This window comes from Cyphomyrmex costatus, unplaced genomic scaffold, assembly GCF_001594065.2.
Source record: "Cyphomyrmex costatus isolate MS0001 unplaced genomic scaffold, Ccosl1.0 scaffold499, whole genome shotgun sequence".
NCBI classification, from domain to species: Eukaryota; Metazoa; Arthropoda; class Insecta; order Hymenoptera; family Formicidae; genus Cyphomyrmex; species Cyphomyrmex costatus.
The window spans coordinates 8634-29380 of NW_017279259.1; the positions used below are offsets into that span (position 1 = coordinate 8634).

General features: G+C 30.7%; 2 protein-coding genes across 2 annotated transcripts; one reads left to right on the forward strand and one right to left on the reverse strand.

Annotated features, from left to right (window-relative positions):
• Positions 1-62: 62 nt before the first annotated feature.
• Positions 63-3324, reverse strand: LOC108778233 (uncharacterized). The gene is made up of 5 exons (XM_018545355.1): positions 3277-3324; positions 2682-2753; positions 1281-2584; positions 176-800; positions 63-86 (listed from the first exon to the last, which is right to left on the reverse strand). Exons 1-5 carry the CDS (start codon positions 3322-3324, stop codon positions 63-65), a joined length of 2073 nt encoding a protein of 690 aa, XP_018400857.1.
• Positions 3325-13827: 10503 nt separating this feature from the next.
• Positions 13828-16702, forward strand: LOC108778234 (uncharacterized). Its single transcript, XM_018545356.1, is given in 3 exon segments — positions 13828-14974; positions 15014-16599; positions 16601-16702. Coding segments are annotated over 3 exon segments (2835 nt in total).
• The last annotated feature ends 4045 nt before the right edge of the window (positions 16703-20747 follow it).

The window sequence follows — 20747 nt, forward strand, 5'->3', positions numbered from 1 at the left end:
GTCGTGTTGAATGATGCTTCTCGATTGCCCATGTTTTCTGGAGAAAGTCTATAAACTCATGCTTAGTCGCTATCAAATACATCAGCCTAACTCCATGCTTACATGTGCTCACAGGTATACTCATCATTTTTTGTGCAATTGATATAATTTTAGGCAAAGAAGTTCGCCTACTTACATTTGTTAGTGTCATCAAAGCCATTGATAAATAATCTCCTACACACAATCTAACTATGAGATCGAGAGGTATTGGTGGATTAGAAAGTCTCATGCTCAATAGTAAATATTTTACAATTTTATAGTTATTTTTAGCATTTGGAAGATTGATATCTATCAGTGTTTCTGTGGGTATGAAAGGATCGATCAGTTTTGTCAATTCATCACCATGACATAAAAGAGCCAAGACAACTAGGCTTGACGGTATTTCATCTGTATTTTTATCGTAAATATAATTCATGCAACGTTCAAAAAATTTAATGGGCAAGTCTTTATACCATCGCGTGGCCTTGATAAAGCGTTGTACATGTTTTGAATTGTAGTTCTTCATGCAATTTGCTAAGTATTCTTCCCAATTATCCAGTACGTTTCGTGAATCTCGTTTCAATAGAGCGAGCGCCGCGCCTGACGTTACATTTGCCATATTTGAAGGAAACCAACTGCAGTACAGTTCTGGCTCATTTTCCTGCAATATATTTTTCAAGATAGAATTTTTGCCAGAACGTAGAATTTCGTAAATAACATCCATTAACCAAGGATAATCTCTAATTGTCATTTTTTCTATTTTGGTGCACGATGTTTTATACCTGTTGTTAAAATCATATATTGCTTCAAATAATTTGCAGAAAAAATACTTTTTTTCATCAATCTCTTTAAAAGATTTTTTTTCCGATTGGCAGAAAAGATCCTTTTTTTCATCAACCTCTTTAAAAGATTTTTTTTCAATTTGATTTGCGAAAGTTACAAGACATTGCCTCTCATATTGTGGATATTCTTTAAGTATGTTAAAACTTTCGTAACATTGATTACTTTCTAAAAGCATATCAATGAGCTCCTCAATTGGCATATTGTGTATAAGTTTAAAATGTATTATAGCCACGAGTATTCTTTCCGGTATGAATTCATGTTTTACATAACACAATCGAACAATGTCTAATACAAGAGAAACCAGCTTCTCATTTAAATAAGGTAAATTATATATTTCTAAAAGGTGATGGAATATTCGTTGGAACACCCCAGAGTTTTCGTTTTTATGTCTATTTAAAAAATATGTCAAGACATCAAACAAGGCATTATCATCTTTATTAACATTACAAGCATAGATCATTCGCATAAGGAGATCAATTCTATCTTTTTCATCTGTAGTTTTAATTAATTTATCTTTGATAACCGGAATAATTTCGTTAACAGGTAAATAATAAAACCAGCAAGATTCTTCGGTCACGGAAGAGAACTTCTGTTCACATAGATTATCGAGTTCCATAGAGACTTTATCTTTATAACGATTCTCCCCTAAGTTGTGCTTCTCGAGAATTTTAATTTTAGCCATTCTGTTTCGTTCCTCGACAGGTAATAACTGTAATAAGTCAGGCCGGACATATCTTGTTTCTTCAAGAATATTAACACCATATTTAATCATGAATGATTTACGAATCAAATCGTATTGTTTATCACATGGATAATGTTCCAAGTAACTGAGCATAGTATATTTACTGAAGTCAGACATTCTTGGCAACAGATTAGGGAATATTTTTTCCATTAAATCCTTATTAATTTTTTTGAGTGGTAAGATATGAATATATAACTGTGGCTTTAGTATCAGGTGTTGCTGAGCTTTCTTAAGAAATATTTCGGCGCACTTGTTGCTCAAAGTAATTTTAGGTGGAGAAATTTTATGAATCACAAACAGTTCTATAAAAGCCTCCAGTCGTTTCTTTATTAATTTAGGGAGGAGAGATTTGTATTTATAAATGCCGATCGCAAAGGGATTTTGATAAGTCCTATTTAGTCTAGAGGGACGAGGTCTCAATAATTTGAGAAAACGTACTGCCAAATCCGGATTGATATAATATATCTTTTTAACAATTTTAACAGGTAACACTAATTCTTTCTCCACAATTATTTTATAAGCGAAAGTCTCATTGCAAGCTATGATCAACGGATAAGCGGTTTGAATGCCATAAATCGAAACCATTTCTGTAAATATTTCCTGCGCAAAAATTGGATCCTTGCCAGACAATTGATGTGCAAGTGTCAGCACAATACGTGTTCTTGTTTTTACAGAAACGTAAGGGAAAAGATGTTCGAAAAAATACCTGACGTTAACAATTTCTTTATAGCTACCATCAAAAAACCAAAAGGCTTTAAATGCACGGTTTATTATCGCTGAGTCTTCACACTTAAGAGCAAATGTTATATCTTCATGTTTCTTTTCTTTAATGGCAGTTTCTACATTTAAAATAGGCAGTAATTCTGGTGGAAATTGTTCAAGATCGCTACTGCTCTGGTACAAAGTCACTTTTCTGATCCAACGTAATTTCTCACTGGCAGTATCGCCCGGTATTTTTTGAATTGCCCGTAAATAAGACATCTGTAAATCACGAGGTAATTTTGTAATCATAATCCATAGTGATGGTTAAAAACGAACAGACGAACAAAACGAAATAAAATATTCTATGTGTACATACTTTGTAAATATTATGTGTCAGTTGTGAAGGTGCAAGTATATGAGAGAACTTTGCTTTATTTTCTTGTGTTATCTGGCGAAATGATCACCATCGATTGATTGAATTTAAACGTCTTGCATATTTTGTTTAATCAGGAGACCAAATTGATGCTGATTAACCTGTTGAACGTTCAGATATGAAATTTTTACATGGAAAATGAAACGCAGTTACTGCGTAAATATGGAAAGTTTATATCCAAAGTATACGATACCAAATACCATTAATATACGATACAAAATACCAAAAAGAATATCGATATATGTGGCAAAAAACCGAAATCTATTTTTTGCTAAATGCACTAATGCAATTTCGCCTTTGGTGAGAGAAACGTATTACTGCGTATACTTACTCAATTCAATATTGCCCGTACTAATTGTAAAGTCACTCCGGACTGACTTTTTCTTAAATTTATTGGCCTCGCAGCCTAACAGGCTGAAAGCTGAAACTTTACCACTGCAGCTATTCTCAATTCTTCAAGTGAGTGGCTTGGAACACGTGTACAGCGTCGACACAGTATATCATATACACATACAGTAGCGTAACTCTCTCTCGGTACCTTTGATGTAGTGAAGCCCGAAATAAGATAGTTTCCCAGTAACGCCATCTAAACTTATATTTCACTTGCTCTTTACTTTCCATCTCTTTCTAGTTACTCTATAGCTCATTTGTATGTACTTCATCAAATTAATCTAAATGTAATATATCGTTATATGCTCAACATATATGCTTATATTAAGATTTTTTTGAAAGAAATTAAAACGAGCGAAATTGAGTAGGTCAAGTTCAAAGTACATGAGGTACCATTTTACCAAACAAAATGGTACCTCATTTTGTTCATTTGGATGTGAAGTTTAGGTGCGGCGAGAATCGACAACGCGTACATATGAAAAATATCAATTTACGGTTGAATAAATTGTACCAAATATATTAAACGTACATATTTTCTTAATAGTTATTTTACATATTTCATAATCTTTTAATATACATTAATGAAAAAATACCAAAAAAACTGCATATTTCGAAATTATTCAAAAATTCATTAGTGAATGCATTATGCTCTCCAATATTGATTTTATGTGATTTTCTAAGTTTATAAATATATCGAGTAATGCTATTAATCAATGAACACACATGTAAGAATCAGTTTTTAAGTACTCTGAAGTGTTTATTAAACAATAAACAGTTTCTTTTCTTTAAATTCCGTACTTCGTTTTTGGCCAAGATTTCGGGTCGTCTGATCCACTGTGCGATTATTGCATCTAGAATATTACTAAGGCCTCGATGATCTAACTGGGAGGACGCTCGCATGGAATGTAAGAGATTCAGGTTTGACTCTCGGCCGAGGTAATATTTTTCGCAATATAAATTAATTATTTACAGATTTTCATTGACAGATTTTAATATGTCGTTTAACATTATTAAGATCCAAAATGCTATAAGCATCGCAAAACTGTTAAATTGCTAAATAATTTAACTCGTGATATTATCGCGATTTCGTAGAGAGGCGTTTCAAGACCGAAAAATTGTTCGGTACGCGGTTTAAAAGATATACATATGTAATATATAAATTCATACGAAATTATAGTTAGCATCTAAGATCCAGCTCGACCGTTAAAGGCATTTTCTTATTAGTTGTGTTTCTCACATGTACGGTCCTATAAGATTTACATTTAAATATTGTTTAATTTAAATGTTCGTTTTTATACAGAACGTATTATTTACTTCAAAAATTTAGTTACTAATATATAGTAATATAACTTTAATAACAATTGTTAATAACAACTTATTCTGTAATTCAGCACTAGTTTTAATGGCTGCGTTCAGCAGAAAAAGCAGCTTTGCAACTGTTGTAAAATTCTTGAATATAATTGGCTTATACATTTAGATCTAATGAGGAAATAAGGGCAAGACCAATCATATTAAAGAATTTTACAACAGTTGCAAAGCTGCTTTCTGTGCTGAACGCAGCCAATGAATCCAAATCAACTAGTAGAGTCAAAAAGTATTTTCTGTTTAATTGCGGTAAAATACACGATTTATATAGATGAATTAATGAGCGCGTTCAGCGGACTCAACAGTTGACTGAGCGCTCGTTGTTATTGGTGTATTCTTTTAGATCATTCAATCAGAACTTTAGGTTTAGAAGAATGTACCAATAACAGCGAGCGCTCAGTCAAATGTCGAGTCTGCTGAACGCGCCAAATTAAGTGCCAACGATCAGAAATATCTCATTCTATTTATTTACGACACTATAGTTGTCGTAATGAATCCAAATCAATTATTATAGTCAAAGATATTTTCCGTTTAATTGCGGTAATATTAATTCATCTATATATAAATCGTGTATTGGCAACGATCAAAAAAATATCTCATTCTATTTAATTATCAATTTAATTATTTATGTACGAGGGTAAGTCAATAAGTTTTTAGAAAAACACAGTGAAACCCATAAAAGCAGACGTATCTCATTATTTTTACGCGCGATTACGAACTCATTTTTACTAGAATCCAAATCATCTAGTAGAGTCAAAAAGTATTTTCTGTTTAATTGCGGTAATATACACGATTTATATAGACGAATTAATGAGCGCGTTCAGCGGACTCAACAGTTGACTGAGCGCTCGTTGTTATTGGTGTATTCTTTTAGATCATTCAATCAGAACTTTAGGTTTAGAAGAATGTACCAATAACAGCGAGCGCTCAGTCAAATGTCGAGTCTGCTGAACGCGTCAAATTAAGTGCCAACGATCAGAAATATCTCATTCTATTTATTTACGACACTATAGTTGTCGTAATGAATCCAAATCAATTATTATAGTCAAAGATATTTTCCGTTTAATTGCGGTAATATTAATTCATCTATATATAAATCGTGTATTGGCAACGATCAAAAAAATATCTCATTCTATTTAATTATCAATTTAATTATTTATGTACGAGGGTAAGTCAATAAGTTTTTAGAAAAACACAGTGAAACCCATAAAAGCAGACGTATCTCATTATTTTTACGCGCGATTACGAACTCATTTTTACTCGGGTACGTCGGTACGTGACATATGCTGATTTACGGATTGTCATAAAACATTGTCTTATTCTTGTTCTGAAAAAAGTTTTAAACAATTATGTCCAAAAAACATTTTAAAAAAGGTATTTTTATAGGATTTGACTAAAAGTCTTGTTCAAGACATCTTTTTGTAAAATTTTAAAGTAGTCCTGAGAAGAACGTTCGAAAAATTTCTTAAAAAGAATTACCATCTAATGATAATTGAAGATTATGGTATATAAAAATTTTATTAAAAATAAAAATTTTTTGTAATAGATAAAAGAAAATTATTAAAAAATTTGGTAACCTTATTTGGCAATCTTCAATACTTAATATCTCGTTAACTGATATTAATTCATCTATATATAAATCGTGTATTGGCAACGATCAGAAAAATATCTCATTCTATTTATTTATCAATTTAATTATCTATGTACGAGGGTAAGTCAATAAGTTTTTAGAAAAACACAATGAAACCCATAAAAGCAGACGTATCTCATTATTTTTACGCGCGATTACGAACTCATTTTTACTCGGGTACGTCGGTACGTGACATATGCTGATTTACGGATTGTCATAAAACATTGTTCTTATTCTTGTTCTCAAAAATGTTTTAAACAATTATGTCCAAAAAACATTTTAAAAGAGTATTTTTATAGGATTTGACTAAAAGTCTTGTTCAAGACATCTTTTTGTAAAATTTTAAAGTAGTCCTGAGAAGAACGTTCGAAAAATTTCTTAAAAAGAATTACCATCTAATGATAATTGAAGATTATGGTATATAAAAATTTTATTAAAAATAAAAATTTTTTGTAATAGATAAAAGAAAATTATTAAAAAATTTGGTAACCTTATTTGACAATCTTCAATACTTAATATCTCGTTAACTGTTGCGAAAATATTGTAAAATGATTCAAAACTTTTTCAATACCGACTCAATTATTGATCAGAAATACGTATAATAACGCAACGTGATTAATAGGCATTTTTTAAGATATACACCCTGACGTATGTTCAAATTTACACACACCCACGCACACACACACACACACACCACACACACGCACACATCAAATTTGTTTAACAATGTAGTAATTATTACTAACATATATCTTTTTTCCATGCTAACATATATTTAAAAACAGTTTGTAATATATAATTATATTAATCCATGTTATAGCAGAAGAATCACATCGTGAATCCAAACGTATAAGGAGGCGCGCGCAAAATCGAAGGATAGATCATAACATCTCGCGCTCGAAATCCGCAGCTAAGTAAACTAGAAGAGAACGAAAATGACAGGCAGCGATATGACGAGAATCATGGTTCCACGGAATACAAATGTCAAGAAGTACACAAAGACGTCGAGAGAGTTCACGAACCAAACAACAGCAATAGCGGCAGTATCCTGGAAAACTTGAGAGACTGATCACATTCTTCTAGTCTTATCCCATTCTACATGTACCAATATATAATCTTCTACTGCTTCTTTGGCGACTATTAAACATTTGTATTTATTTTGTTTTTTATTTTTCTATATTGGTAAGTTTTGTTGAATGATTTTGATGATTTTGTGAACTTTTTAATCATGAAATAAATATATCTATGTGATAGATGGTTTTGTACATTATAAAAATCCGTTTTTATTGTTATTTTTTATGATTCGATTAATTTAAAATGACTTTTAATTTAACAAAAACAATATCTGTTTAAAATATAACTTGTACTGTCAAGTTAGATTTAAATTTCTTTTTGCATAAACTGATAATAAAAAGAGAATTACTATATTAAAAAATATTTTTTAAGAGATACATTTATTTTAAGGAGAAAAATGTAAAACCTACTTTATTTTATGAAGACAAATCTAAAACCTACTACATAAATCTACAAATTGTTCTGATAGATAAGTATAAAATAATTGTAACATGCTAAGAAATGTTTATGATAAATATCAAGCGACGCGGTAGCGTCGCGACGCCAAGTGCATAAAATAAAAATATAACCGTTTGACATGACGTGATACTTGATGCGTGTATATGTTCATGTCGATGTCAAATTCACGACGCTACCACTAGCTTTATCTCGAGTTTTCACATCTTGAAACTTTAGATTAAAATTACTCAGAATTTAAAAGCAGAATCAAAAATCTAAAAACACTTTTATTATATAATGTCATCGGTATCTTTCGATTGCGACCAGTCCGAATAAAATTGGTGCAGCCGATACCGAGATCTAGAGACCGAGTCCCGAAAAGGGTACGTTTCAGTTATGTTCAGACGTACGTGTGACACATACATGTATTTTTCAATCGTACGTGTGACACATACATGTAATTGTAATTCAACTGCTTTACTTGAAAAGACTAGTATAACAACGACCAAACGTGTACTTATTATTCAATTATTATTATTTAAAGTTAATAATGAAGAAGTTATAAAGATTACAAATCTTAATATTAAATCCATACCTTCGTCAAAAATTTGTATCGGTGATAATATTTATAAAGTTAATAGTGCGATTCTTCATCATGGTAAAAATATAGACGAAGGACATTACACAAATTTATTGCGAGCTAAAGGTACAAAATGGACATCCATAAATGATTTAAAAGTTGAAGTATGTAAGTGGCCACGAAATGCAAAGAGCGCGTATATATTTTTCTTAGAACAAATCTAAATTAAGTACAAATAAACTTAAGTATAATTAAGTGTCAATAAATACAATACGAGTACATCTTTAATATTAAATAAATAGAAATTTACAAAATAACTATTTTAGAAACAGAATCTGTATTTATTTTTAGAGGATTTAAATTTCCTACATTATTATCACGTTTTCATAATTAACAAAAAGCAGTGAAATCCCAAAAAAAACCTTTTTTTAAAAAAAGAAAAAAACATACGCCAAGTGCATATAAAAGATACTGAACTTCTTGATCAAAAACAGATATGAGATAAATATAATTGACCAAGTGTATTCTTCATTACGCCAGTCACATAAGACAGACCGAAAGTGACTATAATTGTCAACTGGATTATAGTGAAGAAAAAACTTGGCGTGCCCGGGTCGCATTAAAACGCAATATTCTAGAACCTTGGTTCTATCGCAATATTCTGCAGTATACACAATATATGCGAAAACAATTCAACAAAGAAAAGATGTTAATAATTGCTTACTGAACATATTATAATACTTAGTTGTGAATATATTTTCATGTCCCACAAATTATATCACTATATAGTGAATAATGATACTAATTATATCACTATATTATACGTGTATATTATACGTATATATTATACGTATATATCTGTATACATATGTCTGTTATTTTTATATTTTAATTTATAATGCAAATACTATGTTGAAATAATGTTTTCACTGAATACTGTTTACAATTAATGCGACCCGGGCACGCCAAGTTTTTTCTTCACTATAATCCAGTTGACAATTATAGTCACTTTCGGTCTGTCTTATGTGACTGGCGTAATGAAAAATACACTTGGTCAATTATATTTATCTCATATCTATTTTTGATCAAGAAGTTCAGTATCTTTTATATGCACTTGGCGTATGTTTTTTTCTTTTTTAAAAAAAGGTTTTTTTATGGGATCTCATTATTTCTGCGATAAAATACTAATTGAATTTCACTGTGTTTCAAATAATTTAAAGTCAAATTATTATTATACAAAAATATAATTTGGTCCTATTAAAAAAAAATACAAAATAGAACAGAATTGAAGAGCTAAGTGCCAGCAGCAGTCGGTAGTCTTTAAAATAATTTTATTTAAAATATATATTTCAAATATATATATGTATATATGTATATGTATTTATTATGTATTTAAATTATATAAAAGTAAAATGTGTGAAGCAGTTATTTAACATTTCGTATTTTAAAAAAACTTTTTCTAACTTATTTCTTATTTAATATTTTAAGTAAGTTTTTGAAATGTAAAATACAACGTTTAGTATTATCTTTAATAGTGCTTGTCACAAAAATACGTTTCAGAAAGAAATATTAAGTTGAGCGGTACAGCTACCTACCTATACCGAGCTGCGATAATGGAATAACTGCTTGCCGCTTGGTATATCGGTGAGCCGGGTGAGCGGGGACTGTGCGTCCGCCCTTCCACATCAAAACAATTCCCAAGGTTGCTTTCACTAACCGTCTAATATTAACCGTCGAAATATTCATTAAAACGCGCTCGCGTATTATTTACAAAATAATTAAAATTCGTCACATTTTTATATTGTTCTCCGATAATTGCAATTTATTATACGATTTTTGCTTTATTTCTTACATGTTATTACGCACGACTCTTGAATACTTCATCTTTAGATATTTCAAATTATGTTACAATAAAGTAATTATTATAGTTTGTAATGTAACGTTTTATTACACGAAATTCGTATAAGTACGCAATATTTTTAACAAAATAAATTGACGCATTGTGCCTTTTTGTTACTTTTGAATTGTTTAGTATTGCCAATTATTATGTCTTATTCCGCATTCTTTATCCAAAATCAAAGAGTAAATTATATATATATATATATATATTAAATGTATACGAATGCTATATATATATTTATACACATTATTATTCTACTTAGTCCAAATTATTTTTAAAATTAAAAAAAATTTTAATTTATTTTTATTTAAAAAATGTATATAACATATTAATTTTTATTTAATTGTAAATCATTAAAAAGAGAGACAGAGATTTATAAATATTAAAATATATAATGTTAGGATATCAAAAACATTTAACGTAAATAATTACGTAAAAAAAAAACCATGTTGGTAAAAATCACTTTTTACCTTTTGTCTTTTGTCAGCACATTAGTTAATAAGGAATATTCAAAATTATAAAGTAAATGTAAAATATGTTCTTCGATATGCAGTACCACGATATAATTACGATATTACATTAAACGACTTATGCCACTAAATAGCTATGATAGTTTTGAAAAAATCAATGTAAGAAATTATTTTATATTAATTCCGCGACAAAAAAAATACTAATTGGGTCTTATTTTATTTCAAGTAATATAACGTCAAAATGTTTCATACTAATATACAGGATTCGATTCCTATTTAAAAAACAAAGTTATTTAAAATACATATTTTTACTAAAAAAGATAAAAGGATTATTTAAACTTTATTATTGTAAGTTTCCAAAATTTATTTTATAATTTTTATTTTAAATAAGTCGTATATATCAGTCAGCGGTCGGTCGGTATTTAAAACGATTTTATTTAAAATGTATATTTTAAATTCTCTCTCTCCCTCCCTCTCTCCCTCTCTCTCTTAAATAAAAAGATTGAGCAGTTATTTAATATTTATTATTTGAAATAAAAAAAATTTCTGACTTATTTCTAATTTAATATTTTGAGTAAGTTTTTGGAATCTCAGGTACAACGTTTCATATTATTTAATATTTATTACAAATATGTTTCAAAAAGAAATGGCAAGTAGAGCTAAGGTACAGAGCTACACCTATCTACACGAGCCATGGTAATGGAATAACTTAACTGCTCGGTAAGTGAGATGAACGATGACTGTTTGCTCTTCATCCGTGTGAAACTGGCCCCCCAATATTAAAAAATCGATTTTTTTCTTCATACATTCGTTTGCTCATCGTTTGGTCACGAATGCTTAGTTGGAATTTTCGTTTGCGCACCCTTAGTTCAAAAGATATACGAAAATTATGTTTTGGGGGCCAACTTCACCCTAGTCCCCCAATATTAAAAAATCGATTTTTTTCTTTATGCATTCGTTTGCTCATCGTTTGCTGACGAATGCTTAGTTTGAATTTTCGTTTGCTCACCCTTAGTTCAAAAGATTTGTGAGCAAACGAATGCATGAAGAAAAAAAATCATTTTTTTTAATTCGATACCAAAACTTAATTTTCTTGTATCATTTGAACTAAGGGTGAGCAAACGAAAATTCCAACTGAGTATTCGTGAGCAAACGATGAGCAAACGAATGCATGAAGAAAAAAATCGATTTTTTAATATTGGGGAGCCAGTTTCACACGGGTTCGCTCTTCCACGATAAAATCCCGAAAGCCACTTACGTCAATCATCTAACTGTCGCAAAACATCAATGTATATTACAAAATAAGTAAAATAATATATTCTTAATATTATTAATACTTTCGGATGAATAAGCTTTATATTGTTTGATTTTGCTTTATTTTTTGATTCGTTATGTGCACATACAGCTCATGAATACCTTAGATATATATTTCAATTACGTTACAGCAAGCGATTATTAGTTTGCAATAACTTTTTATTACACGAATGAAAAAAACTATAGTATTTTTAATAAAGAATAATAATAAATAATTTATTTCTTAATTAATATTTTAAACAAGTTTCTGGAACTATATATTTTTTATTTTAAATAAGCCTTTTAATTAAAAGACAATCGATTGTCTGTCTTTGTTTGTCTAACGGATCGACAATCATGGACATAGGGAAGATTCGAACCAAAAAATCGTGGACATTGGCTACATAGTTCAATGTCTATGTTTTGTAGACATAGAGGCGCTTCAAAATAAAGTAACAGCTAAATCCCGGGCATGGCCGCTCTCAGGGTGATTATACATACAGCGCGGAACGCGGTAGGCGGTAATAAAGTAACTACGGAACCGCGGCAGCAAGCCGCGGTACGCGGTACACGGTACGCGGTAAAGTATCTATAAGGTAATTAACCTGAAAAGTTCACGCAAATTTCTTCCAAGTGGCCAATAAAGCGCATGGTAATTATTAAATTTAATCTATTTAATAATATTATCATGGCCATTAACATCATATCTGCAGTCTCCATGACGAAAACAGTCTTTAATTAATGCAAAAATCGTTTTTGTTCCTACCAAACTCCGAACTCCGAAATTATTTCTCTTTACTTGGCAGTATACACTGCAGTATATACCTGTGCTAATTTCTAGTTATGCACCCAGCCGACCGAGCCGATGCCGGCCATGTCGTTATCGTTCCGCCTATACTTCTTCTTTCCTACTATTACATGAAGCGAGGAAGGCGGCACAGTATAGAGACAAGTTCACATTTGTATGCATTTTCTTAAATGTATTAACTTATTTCTATGCATATTTTATCAATAATATTATTTTTTCAACAAATCTGCTTAATAATTGCATTTAAATCTATTAATTTCATTAAAAAGTGCATAGTAATGTCAACTTGTCACTAGTCCGTGACGCTTTTCCGCGCAGTTTCTGCTCCATGTAATAGTAGGAAAAAATAGGCTTACCGCGCGCGGTTCCAAAGTTACTTTACCGCCTATCGCGTATCGTGTACCGCGTAGTACCGCGCTGCATGTAAAATCACCCAAACCGGGGAATCCATAGTCCGTTCACAATCTCAAGATCAATTCAAGCAATGTCTTAAGACGTTAATACGGTTCTCTGATTGGTTCGTGACGTCTTAAGCACTAGCTCGAGTCTTGAGCAACATCTATATGGATTCCGCCCCCAGAGAGTTGCGCTACTGTATGTGTATATAATGTGTCGACGTTGTTGGTCGCTGTACGTGTTCGAAGCAACTCACTTCAAGAATTGAGAATTACTTCAGTGGTAAAGTTTCAGCTTTCAGCCTGTTAGGCTGCGAGGCCAATAAATTTAAGACGAAGTCAGTCCGGAGTGACTTTACAATTAGTACGGGCAATATTGAATTGAGTAAGTATACGCAGTAATACGTTTCTCTCATCAAAGGCGAAATTGCATTAGTGCATTTAGCGAAAAATAGATTTCGGTTTTTTGACACACAAATCAGTTTTCTTTTTGGTATTTTGTATCGTATATTGATGGTATTTGGTATCATATACTTTGGAAATAAACTTTCCATATTTACGCAGTAACTGCGTTTCATTTTCCATGTAAAAATTTCATATCGGAACATTCAACAGGTTAATCCGCATCAACTCGCCTTCTGATTAAATAAAATAAGCAAGCGTTGAATTCATTCAATCGATGGTAATAATTTCGCCAGATAATACAAGAAAATAAAGCAATTAGTTCTCTCATATACTTGCAATATATGACTACAATACCTCATGATTTACAGATGTCTTATTTACGGGCAATTCAAAAAATACCGGGCGATACTGCCAATGAGAAATTATGTTGGATCGGAAGATTGGCTTTGTACCAGAGCAGTAGCGATCTTGAACAATTTCCACCAGAATTACTGCCTATATTAAATGTAGAAACTGCCATCAAAAAAAAGAAACATGAAGATATAACATTTGCTCTTAAGTGCGAAGACTCAGCGATAATAAACCGTGCCTTTAAAGCCTTTTGGTTTTTTGATGGTAGCCATAAAGAAATTGTTAACGTCAGGTATTTTTTCGAACATCTTTTCCCTTACGTTTCTGTAAACACAAGAACCCGTATTGTACTAACGCTTGCACATCAATTGTCTGGCAAGGATCCAATTTTTGCGCAGGAAATATTTACAGAAATGGTATCGATTTATGGCATTCAAATCGCTTATCCGTTGATCATAGCTTGCAATGAGACTTTCACTTATGAAATAATTGTGCAGAAGGAATTAGTGTTGCCTATTAACATTGTTAAAAAGATCTTTTATATCAATCCGGATTTGGTAGTGCGTTTTCTCAAATTATTGAAACCCCGTGAACTAAATGCGACTGAGCGTAATACGACTCCCTTCGCGATCGGCATTGATAGATACAAATCTTTCCTCCCTAAATTAATAAAGAAACGACTGGAGGCTTTTATAGAACTGTTTGAGATTCATGAAACTTCTCCACCGAATATTATTTTGAGCAACAAGTGCGCCGAAATATTTCTTAAGAAAGCTCAGCAACACCTGATACAAAAGCCACAGTTATATATTCGTATCTTGCCACTCAAAAAAATTAATAAGGATTTAATGGAAAAAGTTTTCCCTGGTCTGTTGCCTACAACAATATCTGACTTCTCTACAGATAATATGCTCAGTTACTTGAAACATTATCCACGTGATAAACAATACGATTTGCTTAGTAAATCATACAAGGATAAATATAATGTTGATCTTCTTGACGAAACAAACAATGTTACGCCTGCCTTATTACAGTTATTACCTGTCGAGGAACGAATCAAACAGGCTAAAATTAAAATTCTCGAGGAGCAGAACTTAGAGGAGAATCGTTGTCAATATTTATTCTATATGGAAAACGGTAATCTATGTGTCATTCGGGTACCTCCCATCAACGAAGCTTGGATTTGTTATTTACCTGTTAACGAAGTTATTCCGGTTATCAAAGAAAAATTAAATAAAACTACAGAAAAAATGGATAGAATTGATCTCCTTTTGCAAATGATCTATGCTTGTAATGTTAATAAAGATAATGATGCCTTGTTCGATTTCTTAAAATATTTTTTAGATAGACATAAAAACGAAGACAGGCTGGTGTTCACAAAAATATTCGATCAACTATCAGAAATATACAATTTACCTTATTTAAATGAAAAGCTGATTTCTCTTATATTAGACATTGTTCAATTATGTTATGTAAAACATAAATTCATGCCGGTAATGATACTCGTGGCTATAATACATTTCAAACTTATACACAATATGCCAATTGAGGAGCTCATCGATATGCTTTTGGAAAGTAATCGACGTTACGAATTTAACATACTTACAGAATATCCACGGTATGAGAGACAATGTCTCGTAACTTTCGCAAATCAAATTAAAAAAAAATCTTTTAAAGAGATTTATGAAAAAAAGTATTTTTTCAGCAAATTATTTGCAGCAATATATGATTTTAATAACTGGTATAAAAAATCGTGCACCAAAATAGAAAAAATGACAATTAGAGATTATCCTTGGTTAATGGATGTTATTTACGAAATTCTACGTTCTGGCAAAAATTCTATCTTGAAAAATATATTGCAGGAAAATGAGCCAGAACTGTACTGCAGTTGGTTTCCTTCAAATATCCCAAATGCGTGTGTAACGTCAGGCGTGGCGCACGCTCTATTGAAACGAGATTTACCAAACATACTGGATAATTGGGAAGAATATTTAGCAAATTGCATGAAGGACTATAATTTAAAACATGTACAACGTTTTATCAAGGCCACACAATGGTATAAAGACTTGCCCATTAAATTTTTTGAACGTTGCATGAATTATATTTACGATAAAAATACAGATGAAATATCATCAAGCCTAGTTGTCTTGGCTCTTTTATGTCATGGTGATGAATTGACAAAACTGATCGATCCTTTCATACCCATAGAAACAACGATAGATATCAATCATCCCAATGCTAAAAATAACTATGAAATTATAAAATATTTACTATTGAGCATGAGACTTTCTAATCCACCAATACCTCTCGATCTCATAGTTAGATTGTGTGTAGGAGATTATTTATCAATAGGTTTGTATACACTAACAAGTGTAAGTAGGCGAACTTCTTTGCCTAAAGTTATATCAATTGCACAAAAATTGATGAGTATGGATGTGACCACACGTAAGCATGGAATTGGGCTGATGTATATGATAACGACTATGCATGAGCTTACAGACTTTCTCCAGAAAACGTGGGCAATCGAGAAGGATCATTCAGTACGACAAATTTTATTCGAGACGTTCCAGATATGTTTTCTTTCAGACCCAAATCCTGAAACATGGTCCCTATATTGTCAAACTGTATCAACGTTGAGTCTCGATGACGAAGCATTGGTTTCAGAGATGAAGCTATTTTCCAAGATTCCTAGTGAATACGTCGTAAGATATCTCGATCTATGGCTCAAAACGATAAACGATTTTCAAGGATTGGACGACCAAAAAAAAGAACAAATACGTTGCAAAATTCTTAGCAACATTTACTGAATCTATTTTCAATCTTTTATCTGAAGAATTTACTGAAAATATACTTCGAAGATTTTGATTCCATATGAATAGTAATGTATCCAGCGCAGCAAGACGTTTTACAATATCGTATATTTTATCAGATCAGGAACAGGATAAATATGCAGCATGCTTCAAAATATTTGCTGATGTCTTTCGTAACGCAATGGTATCTTATTGGAATGTACCCCATCCTAAAAAATTAGATTTCTATCCAATCAACCAAGCCGTGCGTTTATTCATAAATGATTTCAGTATTAGCTGCATCATCTTTAATAACCTGGAAATTATCAATAACATACAAATGATATTTTTATCTGTCTTATCACCCAGCCAGGATGCAAAGTCTTATTTATTGTTGACATACGCAAAGACGTTGCAGGAATATACATCAACCAACTCTTTTGGCCTGAAACTCGGTCAGCAGTTACATATGAATTAATCAACATTTTCTCATCGCTATTAATCTCGTTTATGGTTGAGATTCTCGAGTACTTCTTAGTTAAAGTATACAAATATCCGGATTTGAAACAAGCCAAATTTAGTGTCATAGAAGGTCTCATTGAAGCTGATATACGCATTCCTGTTTTATGGCTGTGACAATGTTACAATATTGTTGTGACAAAACGATCCGGACGGAACACATGGCAAGATACGATCGAATTATTGAAAAGTTACGAGGAATGCATGAGGAGCTTGCTACCATGACTGTTTTATGCAATTATTTAAATGAATTGGACTTAAAAATTTTTTTAACAGGTTGAGTGAATTATATATATTGTTGTGTATCCTCCGCGATAATATTTTGTTACGATAAATAATGATATCTTCTTATTATACAATGTTGATTGAATCGTAAAACCTTTATATATGTTACATAATTAATGCGTATATTTTTAATATTAAGATTTGTGACCGTCGATATTGAAAACAAAGTAAATATGATAATGAAATCGGCCGATGACGGTCAAGCAGGCTTTTGGTTGCTAAATTCTTCGCAATCTTTTATTTTTCACAGATTTTAATTTATCATTAATTTAACATTACATCGTTATATTTTAATATGTCTTTCAACATATTATTAAGATCCAATAAGATATGCTTTAAGCATCAAAAATTTCTTAGATTGCTTGTGTCAATTTAACTAAAGTGATATTACTACACGGTAATTGATTAGAGTTGCGTTGTAAATCTGGAAAAATTTCGGCATTGAGGACTACATACGTGGTAAATAAAATTCACTGCACATTACATTTAGCAACCAAAATCCTGCTTGACCCGTCATCGGCAGATTTCATTATCATAACTTTATATTTTTAATAGTCATTGAATTTTTATAGAAAAAAATTGTTAAATAATTATTGAATATTTTCTATTTTTACAAGATATATATATATTAGACTGGTCTTTAAAAAAATTTTTTTTTGTTCGCCCCCTAAATTGGTTCCATTTGATGAAAAAATAAGCTGTGCTAAACCGGAGGTCAGTAGATCCATGGGAAGGGGTGCCTCTAGACCTATCAAATTCGATAGTTTTATTCGTTAAAAAAGACTTTTTAAATTTTATTCGCTTGAAAAGGACCTCCAAAAAGATTTCATATTCGGTATGAAGATTCACAGCTTCTGTTGTAATATCAAGCGAATAAAATTTAAAAAAAGTTTTTTTTAACGATAAAACTATCGAATAAACGATAAAACTATCGATAGGTCTAGAGGCACCCCTTCCCATGGATCTACCGACCTCCGGTTTAGCACAGCTTATTTTTTCATCAAATGGAACCAATTTAGGGGGCGAACAAAAAAAAAGTTTTTTTAAAGACCAGTCTAATATATATATATGATCCTAAAATTACGAGTATTTTCTCTCTCTTTCAGAAAATTATTTAAAATGTTTCTTGAAAAAATAACATATATAAGAGCTGTGTTAGTTCGATGGTTAAAATAAAGACATGCATATAATATTTTTACATTGATATACCCGTCCTAAAACTAATGTATAAATTATATATTAAAATGAAATTTGACATTTTTAACAACTAATTGAAAATAAGTGTTCTGATATAATTAATATTCATGACAAGACTCTTTCACCTAACAAATTCTTTTTCAATAAACCTAGGTTAAATAGAAATGAGGATGTTTTTGAAACCTATCTTAAAATTAATAATTACATGAATTACACTTATAATATTAATGTAACTAATGATAATTGGTTTAAAAATTTAAGTAATTAAATAATACCTAAAGATGTACAATCATTGTTACAACTAGGTGAAAACTTTTGTCTTCCTGTTTTTAATAGATTATCCACAACTATTGACTTTGTCAAATATATATAGAACACAATTTTATCAGATTAAAAATACTCAATACTTGTGAGATTAGAAATAAAATACTTCCTTTATTAAAAAATATTATAAAGGTCCCTATACACTTACAGGTAAATAAGTTTAAAAATATTTAAATATTATAATTTAAGAATTTAATATGTCTTTCAACATATTATTAAGATCCATTTTAGATGCTAAATGCATCAAAAAATAATTGTGATATTACTACGGTAGTTGATTAGAGTTGCGTTTTAAGTTCGACGAACGTTCGGCGCGCAATGGGGGGGTAACTATTTACGTAGTATATAATATTCACATTTTAACATATCTTATATATCGCACCAATAACAGCTGAAAGGACTCTCTATTAGCCTGTCTATTCTTGTTATTTGAACCTCTCGAGAGTCTTCTTTAATTGATTTGTTTAAAAATATTATTCTTTCCTTATATAAAACAACACTTACTGTTTTAAATAATAATCCTAATTTATTATATATTAAAAATTTATCAAAAGTAATTAATATACTTTAAAATAAATACCTTATTTTAATATATAATTATATAAATATTGCACAACACATATCCATTTTAATTAATTATAAATTATTTAATACGCTTCACAATATTATTTCCAATTTAAGTAAGTAATGGACGTACTTTTTTATGACACACGTAATAATCTTCTATAGCATCTTTCTTGAACAATCTTGTTATGAAAAGTGAAAGACTTGAGAGATTTCGAAAATAACAGAAAGTATAACAAAAAATTCTTTTATTCTAAATTGTACGTCGTGAAATCTCCAAGTGCAATATCAACAAAATTAAAGGATCACTTGTTCCACCCTACAAAAATAGGCATACTTTAAGATAGAATAACTTCGTGAAAAATCATCGTATCGCGATGTTTAAAAAAGTATTTTAAAACTAGAAATCTCTACTTTTCAGACCTGTACTTCAAAAAACTGTCTTGCTAATATTTCGTGAAGTTGCACAAGCATAAATAAAAGTGTGTCAAACCTAAGAATTTTTTACAGTATTTGCCTAGTTCCACGGAGCCAAGTAAAAATTGTGCACAAATGCAGTTTACAGCTTTCGAAAGAGTGAATCTTTACCTTTAATTTGTTATTTTGTTGAGCTCTGTACGATTTTTTTTCAACGAGTTATTAATGTTTTAGTAAAAATGGCCTTTTTACTTCACCATCTGCACAGTTAGGACATATAGGGTGGTCATAATAATTTTGGATGTCTTAAGAGGTAATTAGTTTCATCTGTTAAGGGGTTTTTTACGGCTGATGAGGACTCTGTGAAGTCGAAACGTATCGTATATTAATATTATCATAATATAATAAATTTATAGATATTTTTAACAACCATTATTGCTCAAATTATTCTTGACCTGGGAGGTTTATTGTTAATTTTAATTTGTTAATTTATTTGAGCTGTTTGTAATTCAATTTCAAAAAATTTTTATTTATAACAAAGTTTTCGTATACTTTAGTCTTCAATTATCATTAGATGGCAATTCTTTTTAAGAAATTTTTCGAACGTTCTTTTCAGGACTACTTTAAAATTTTACAGAAAGATGTCTTGAACACGACTTTTAGTCAAATCCTATAAAAATACCTTTATTAAAATATTTTTTGGACATAATTGTTTAAAACATTTTTCGGAACTAGAATAAGACAATGTTTTATGACCATTCGTAAATCAGCATATGTCACGTATCCGAGTAAAAATGAATTCGTAATCGCGCGTA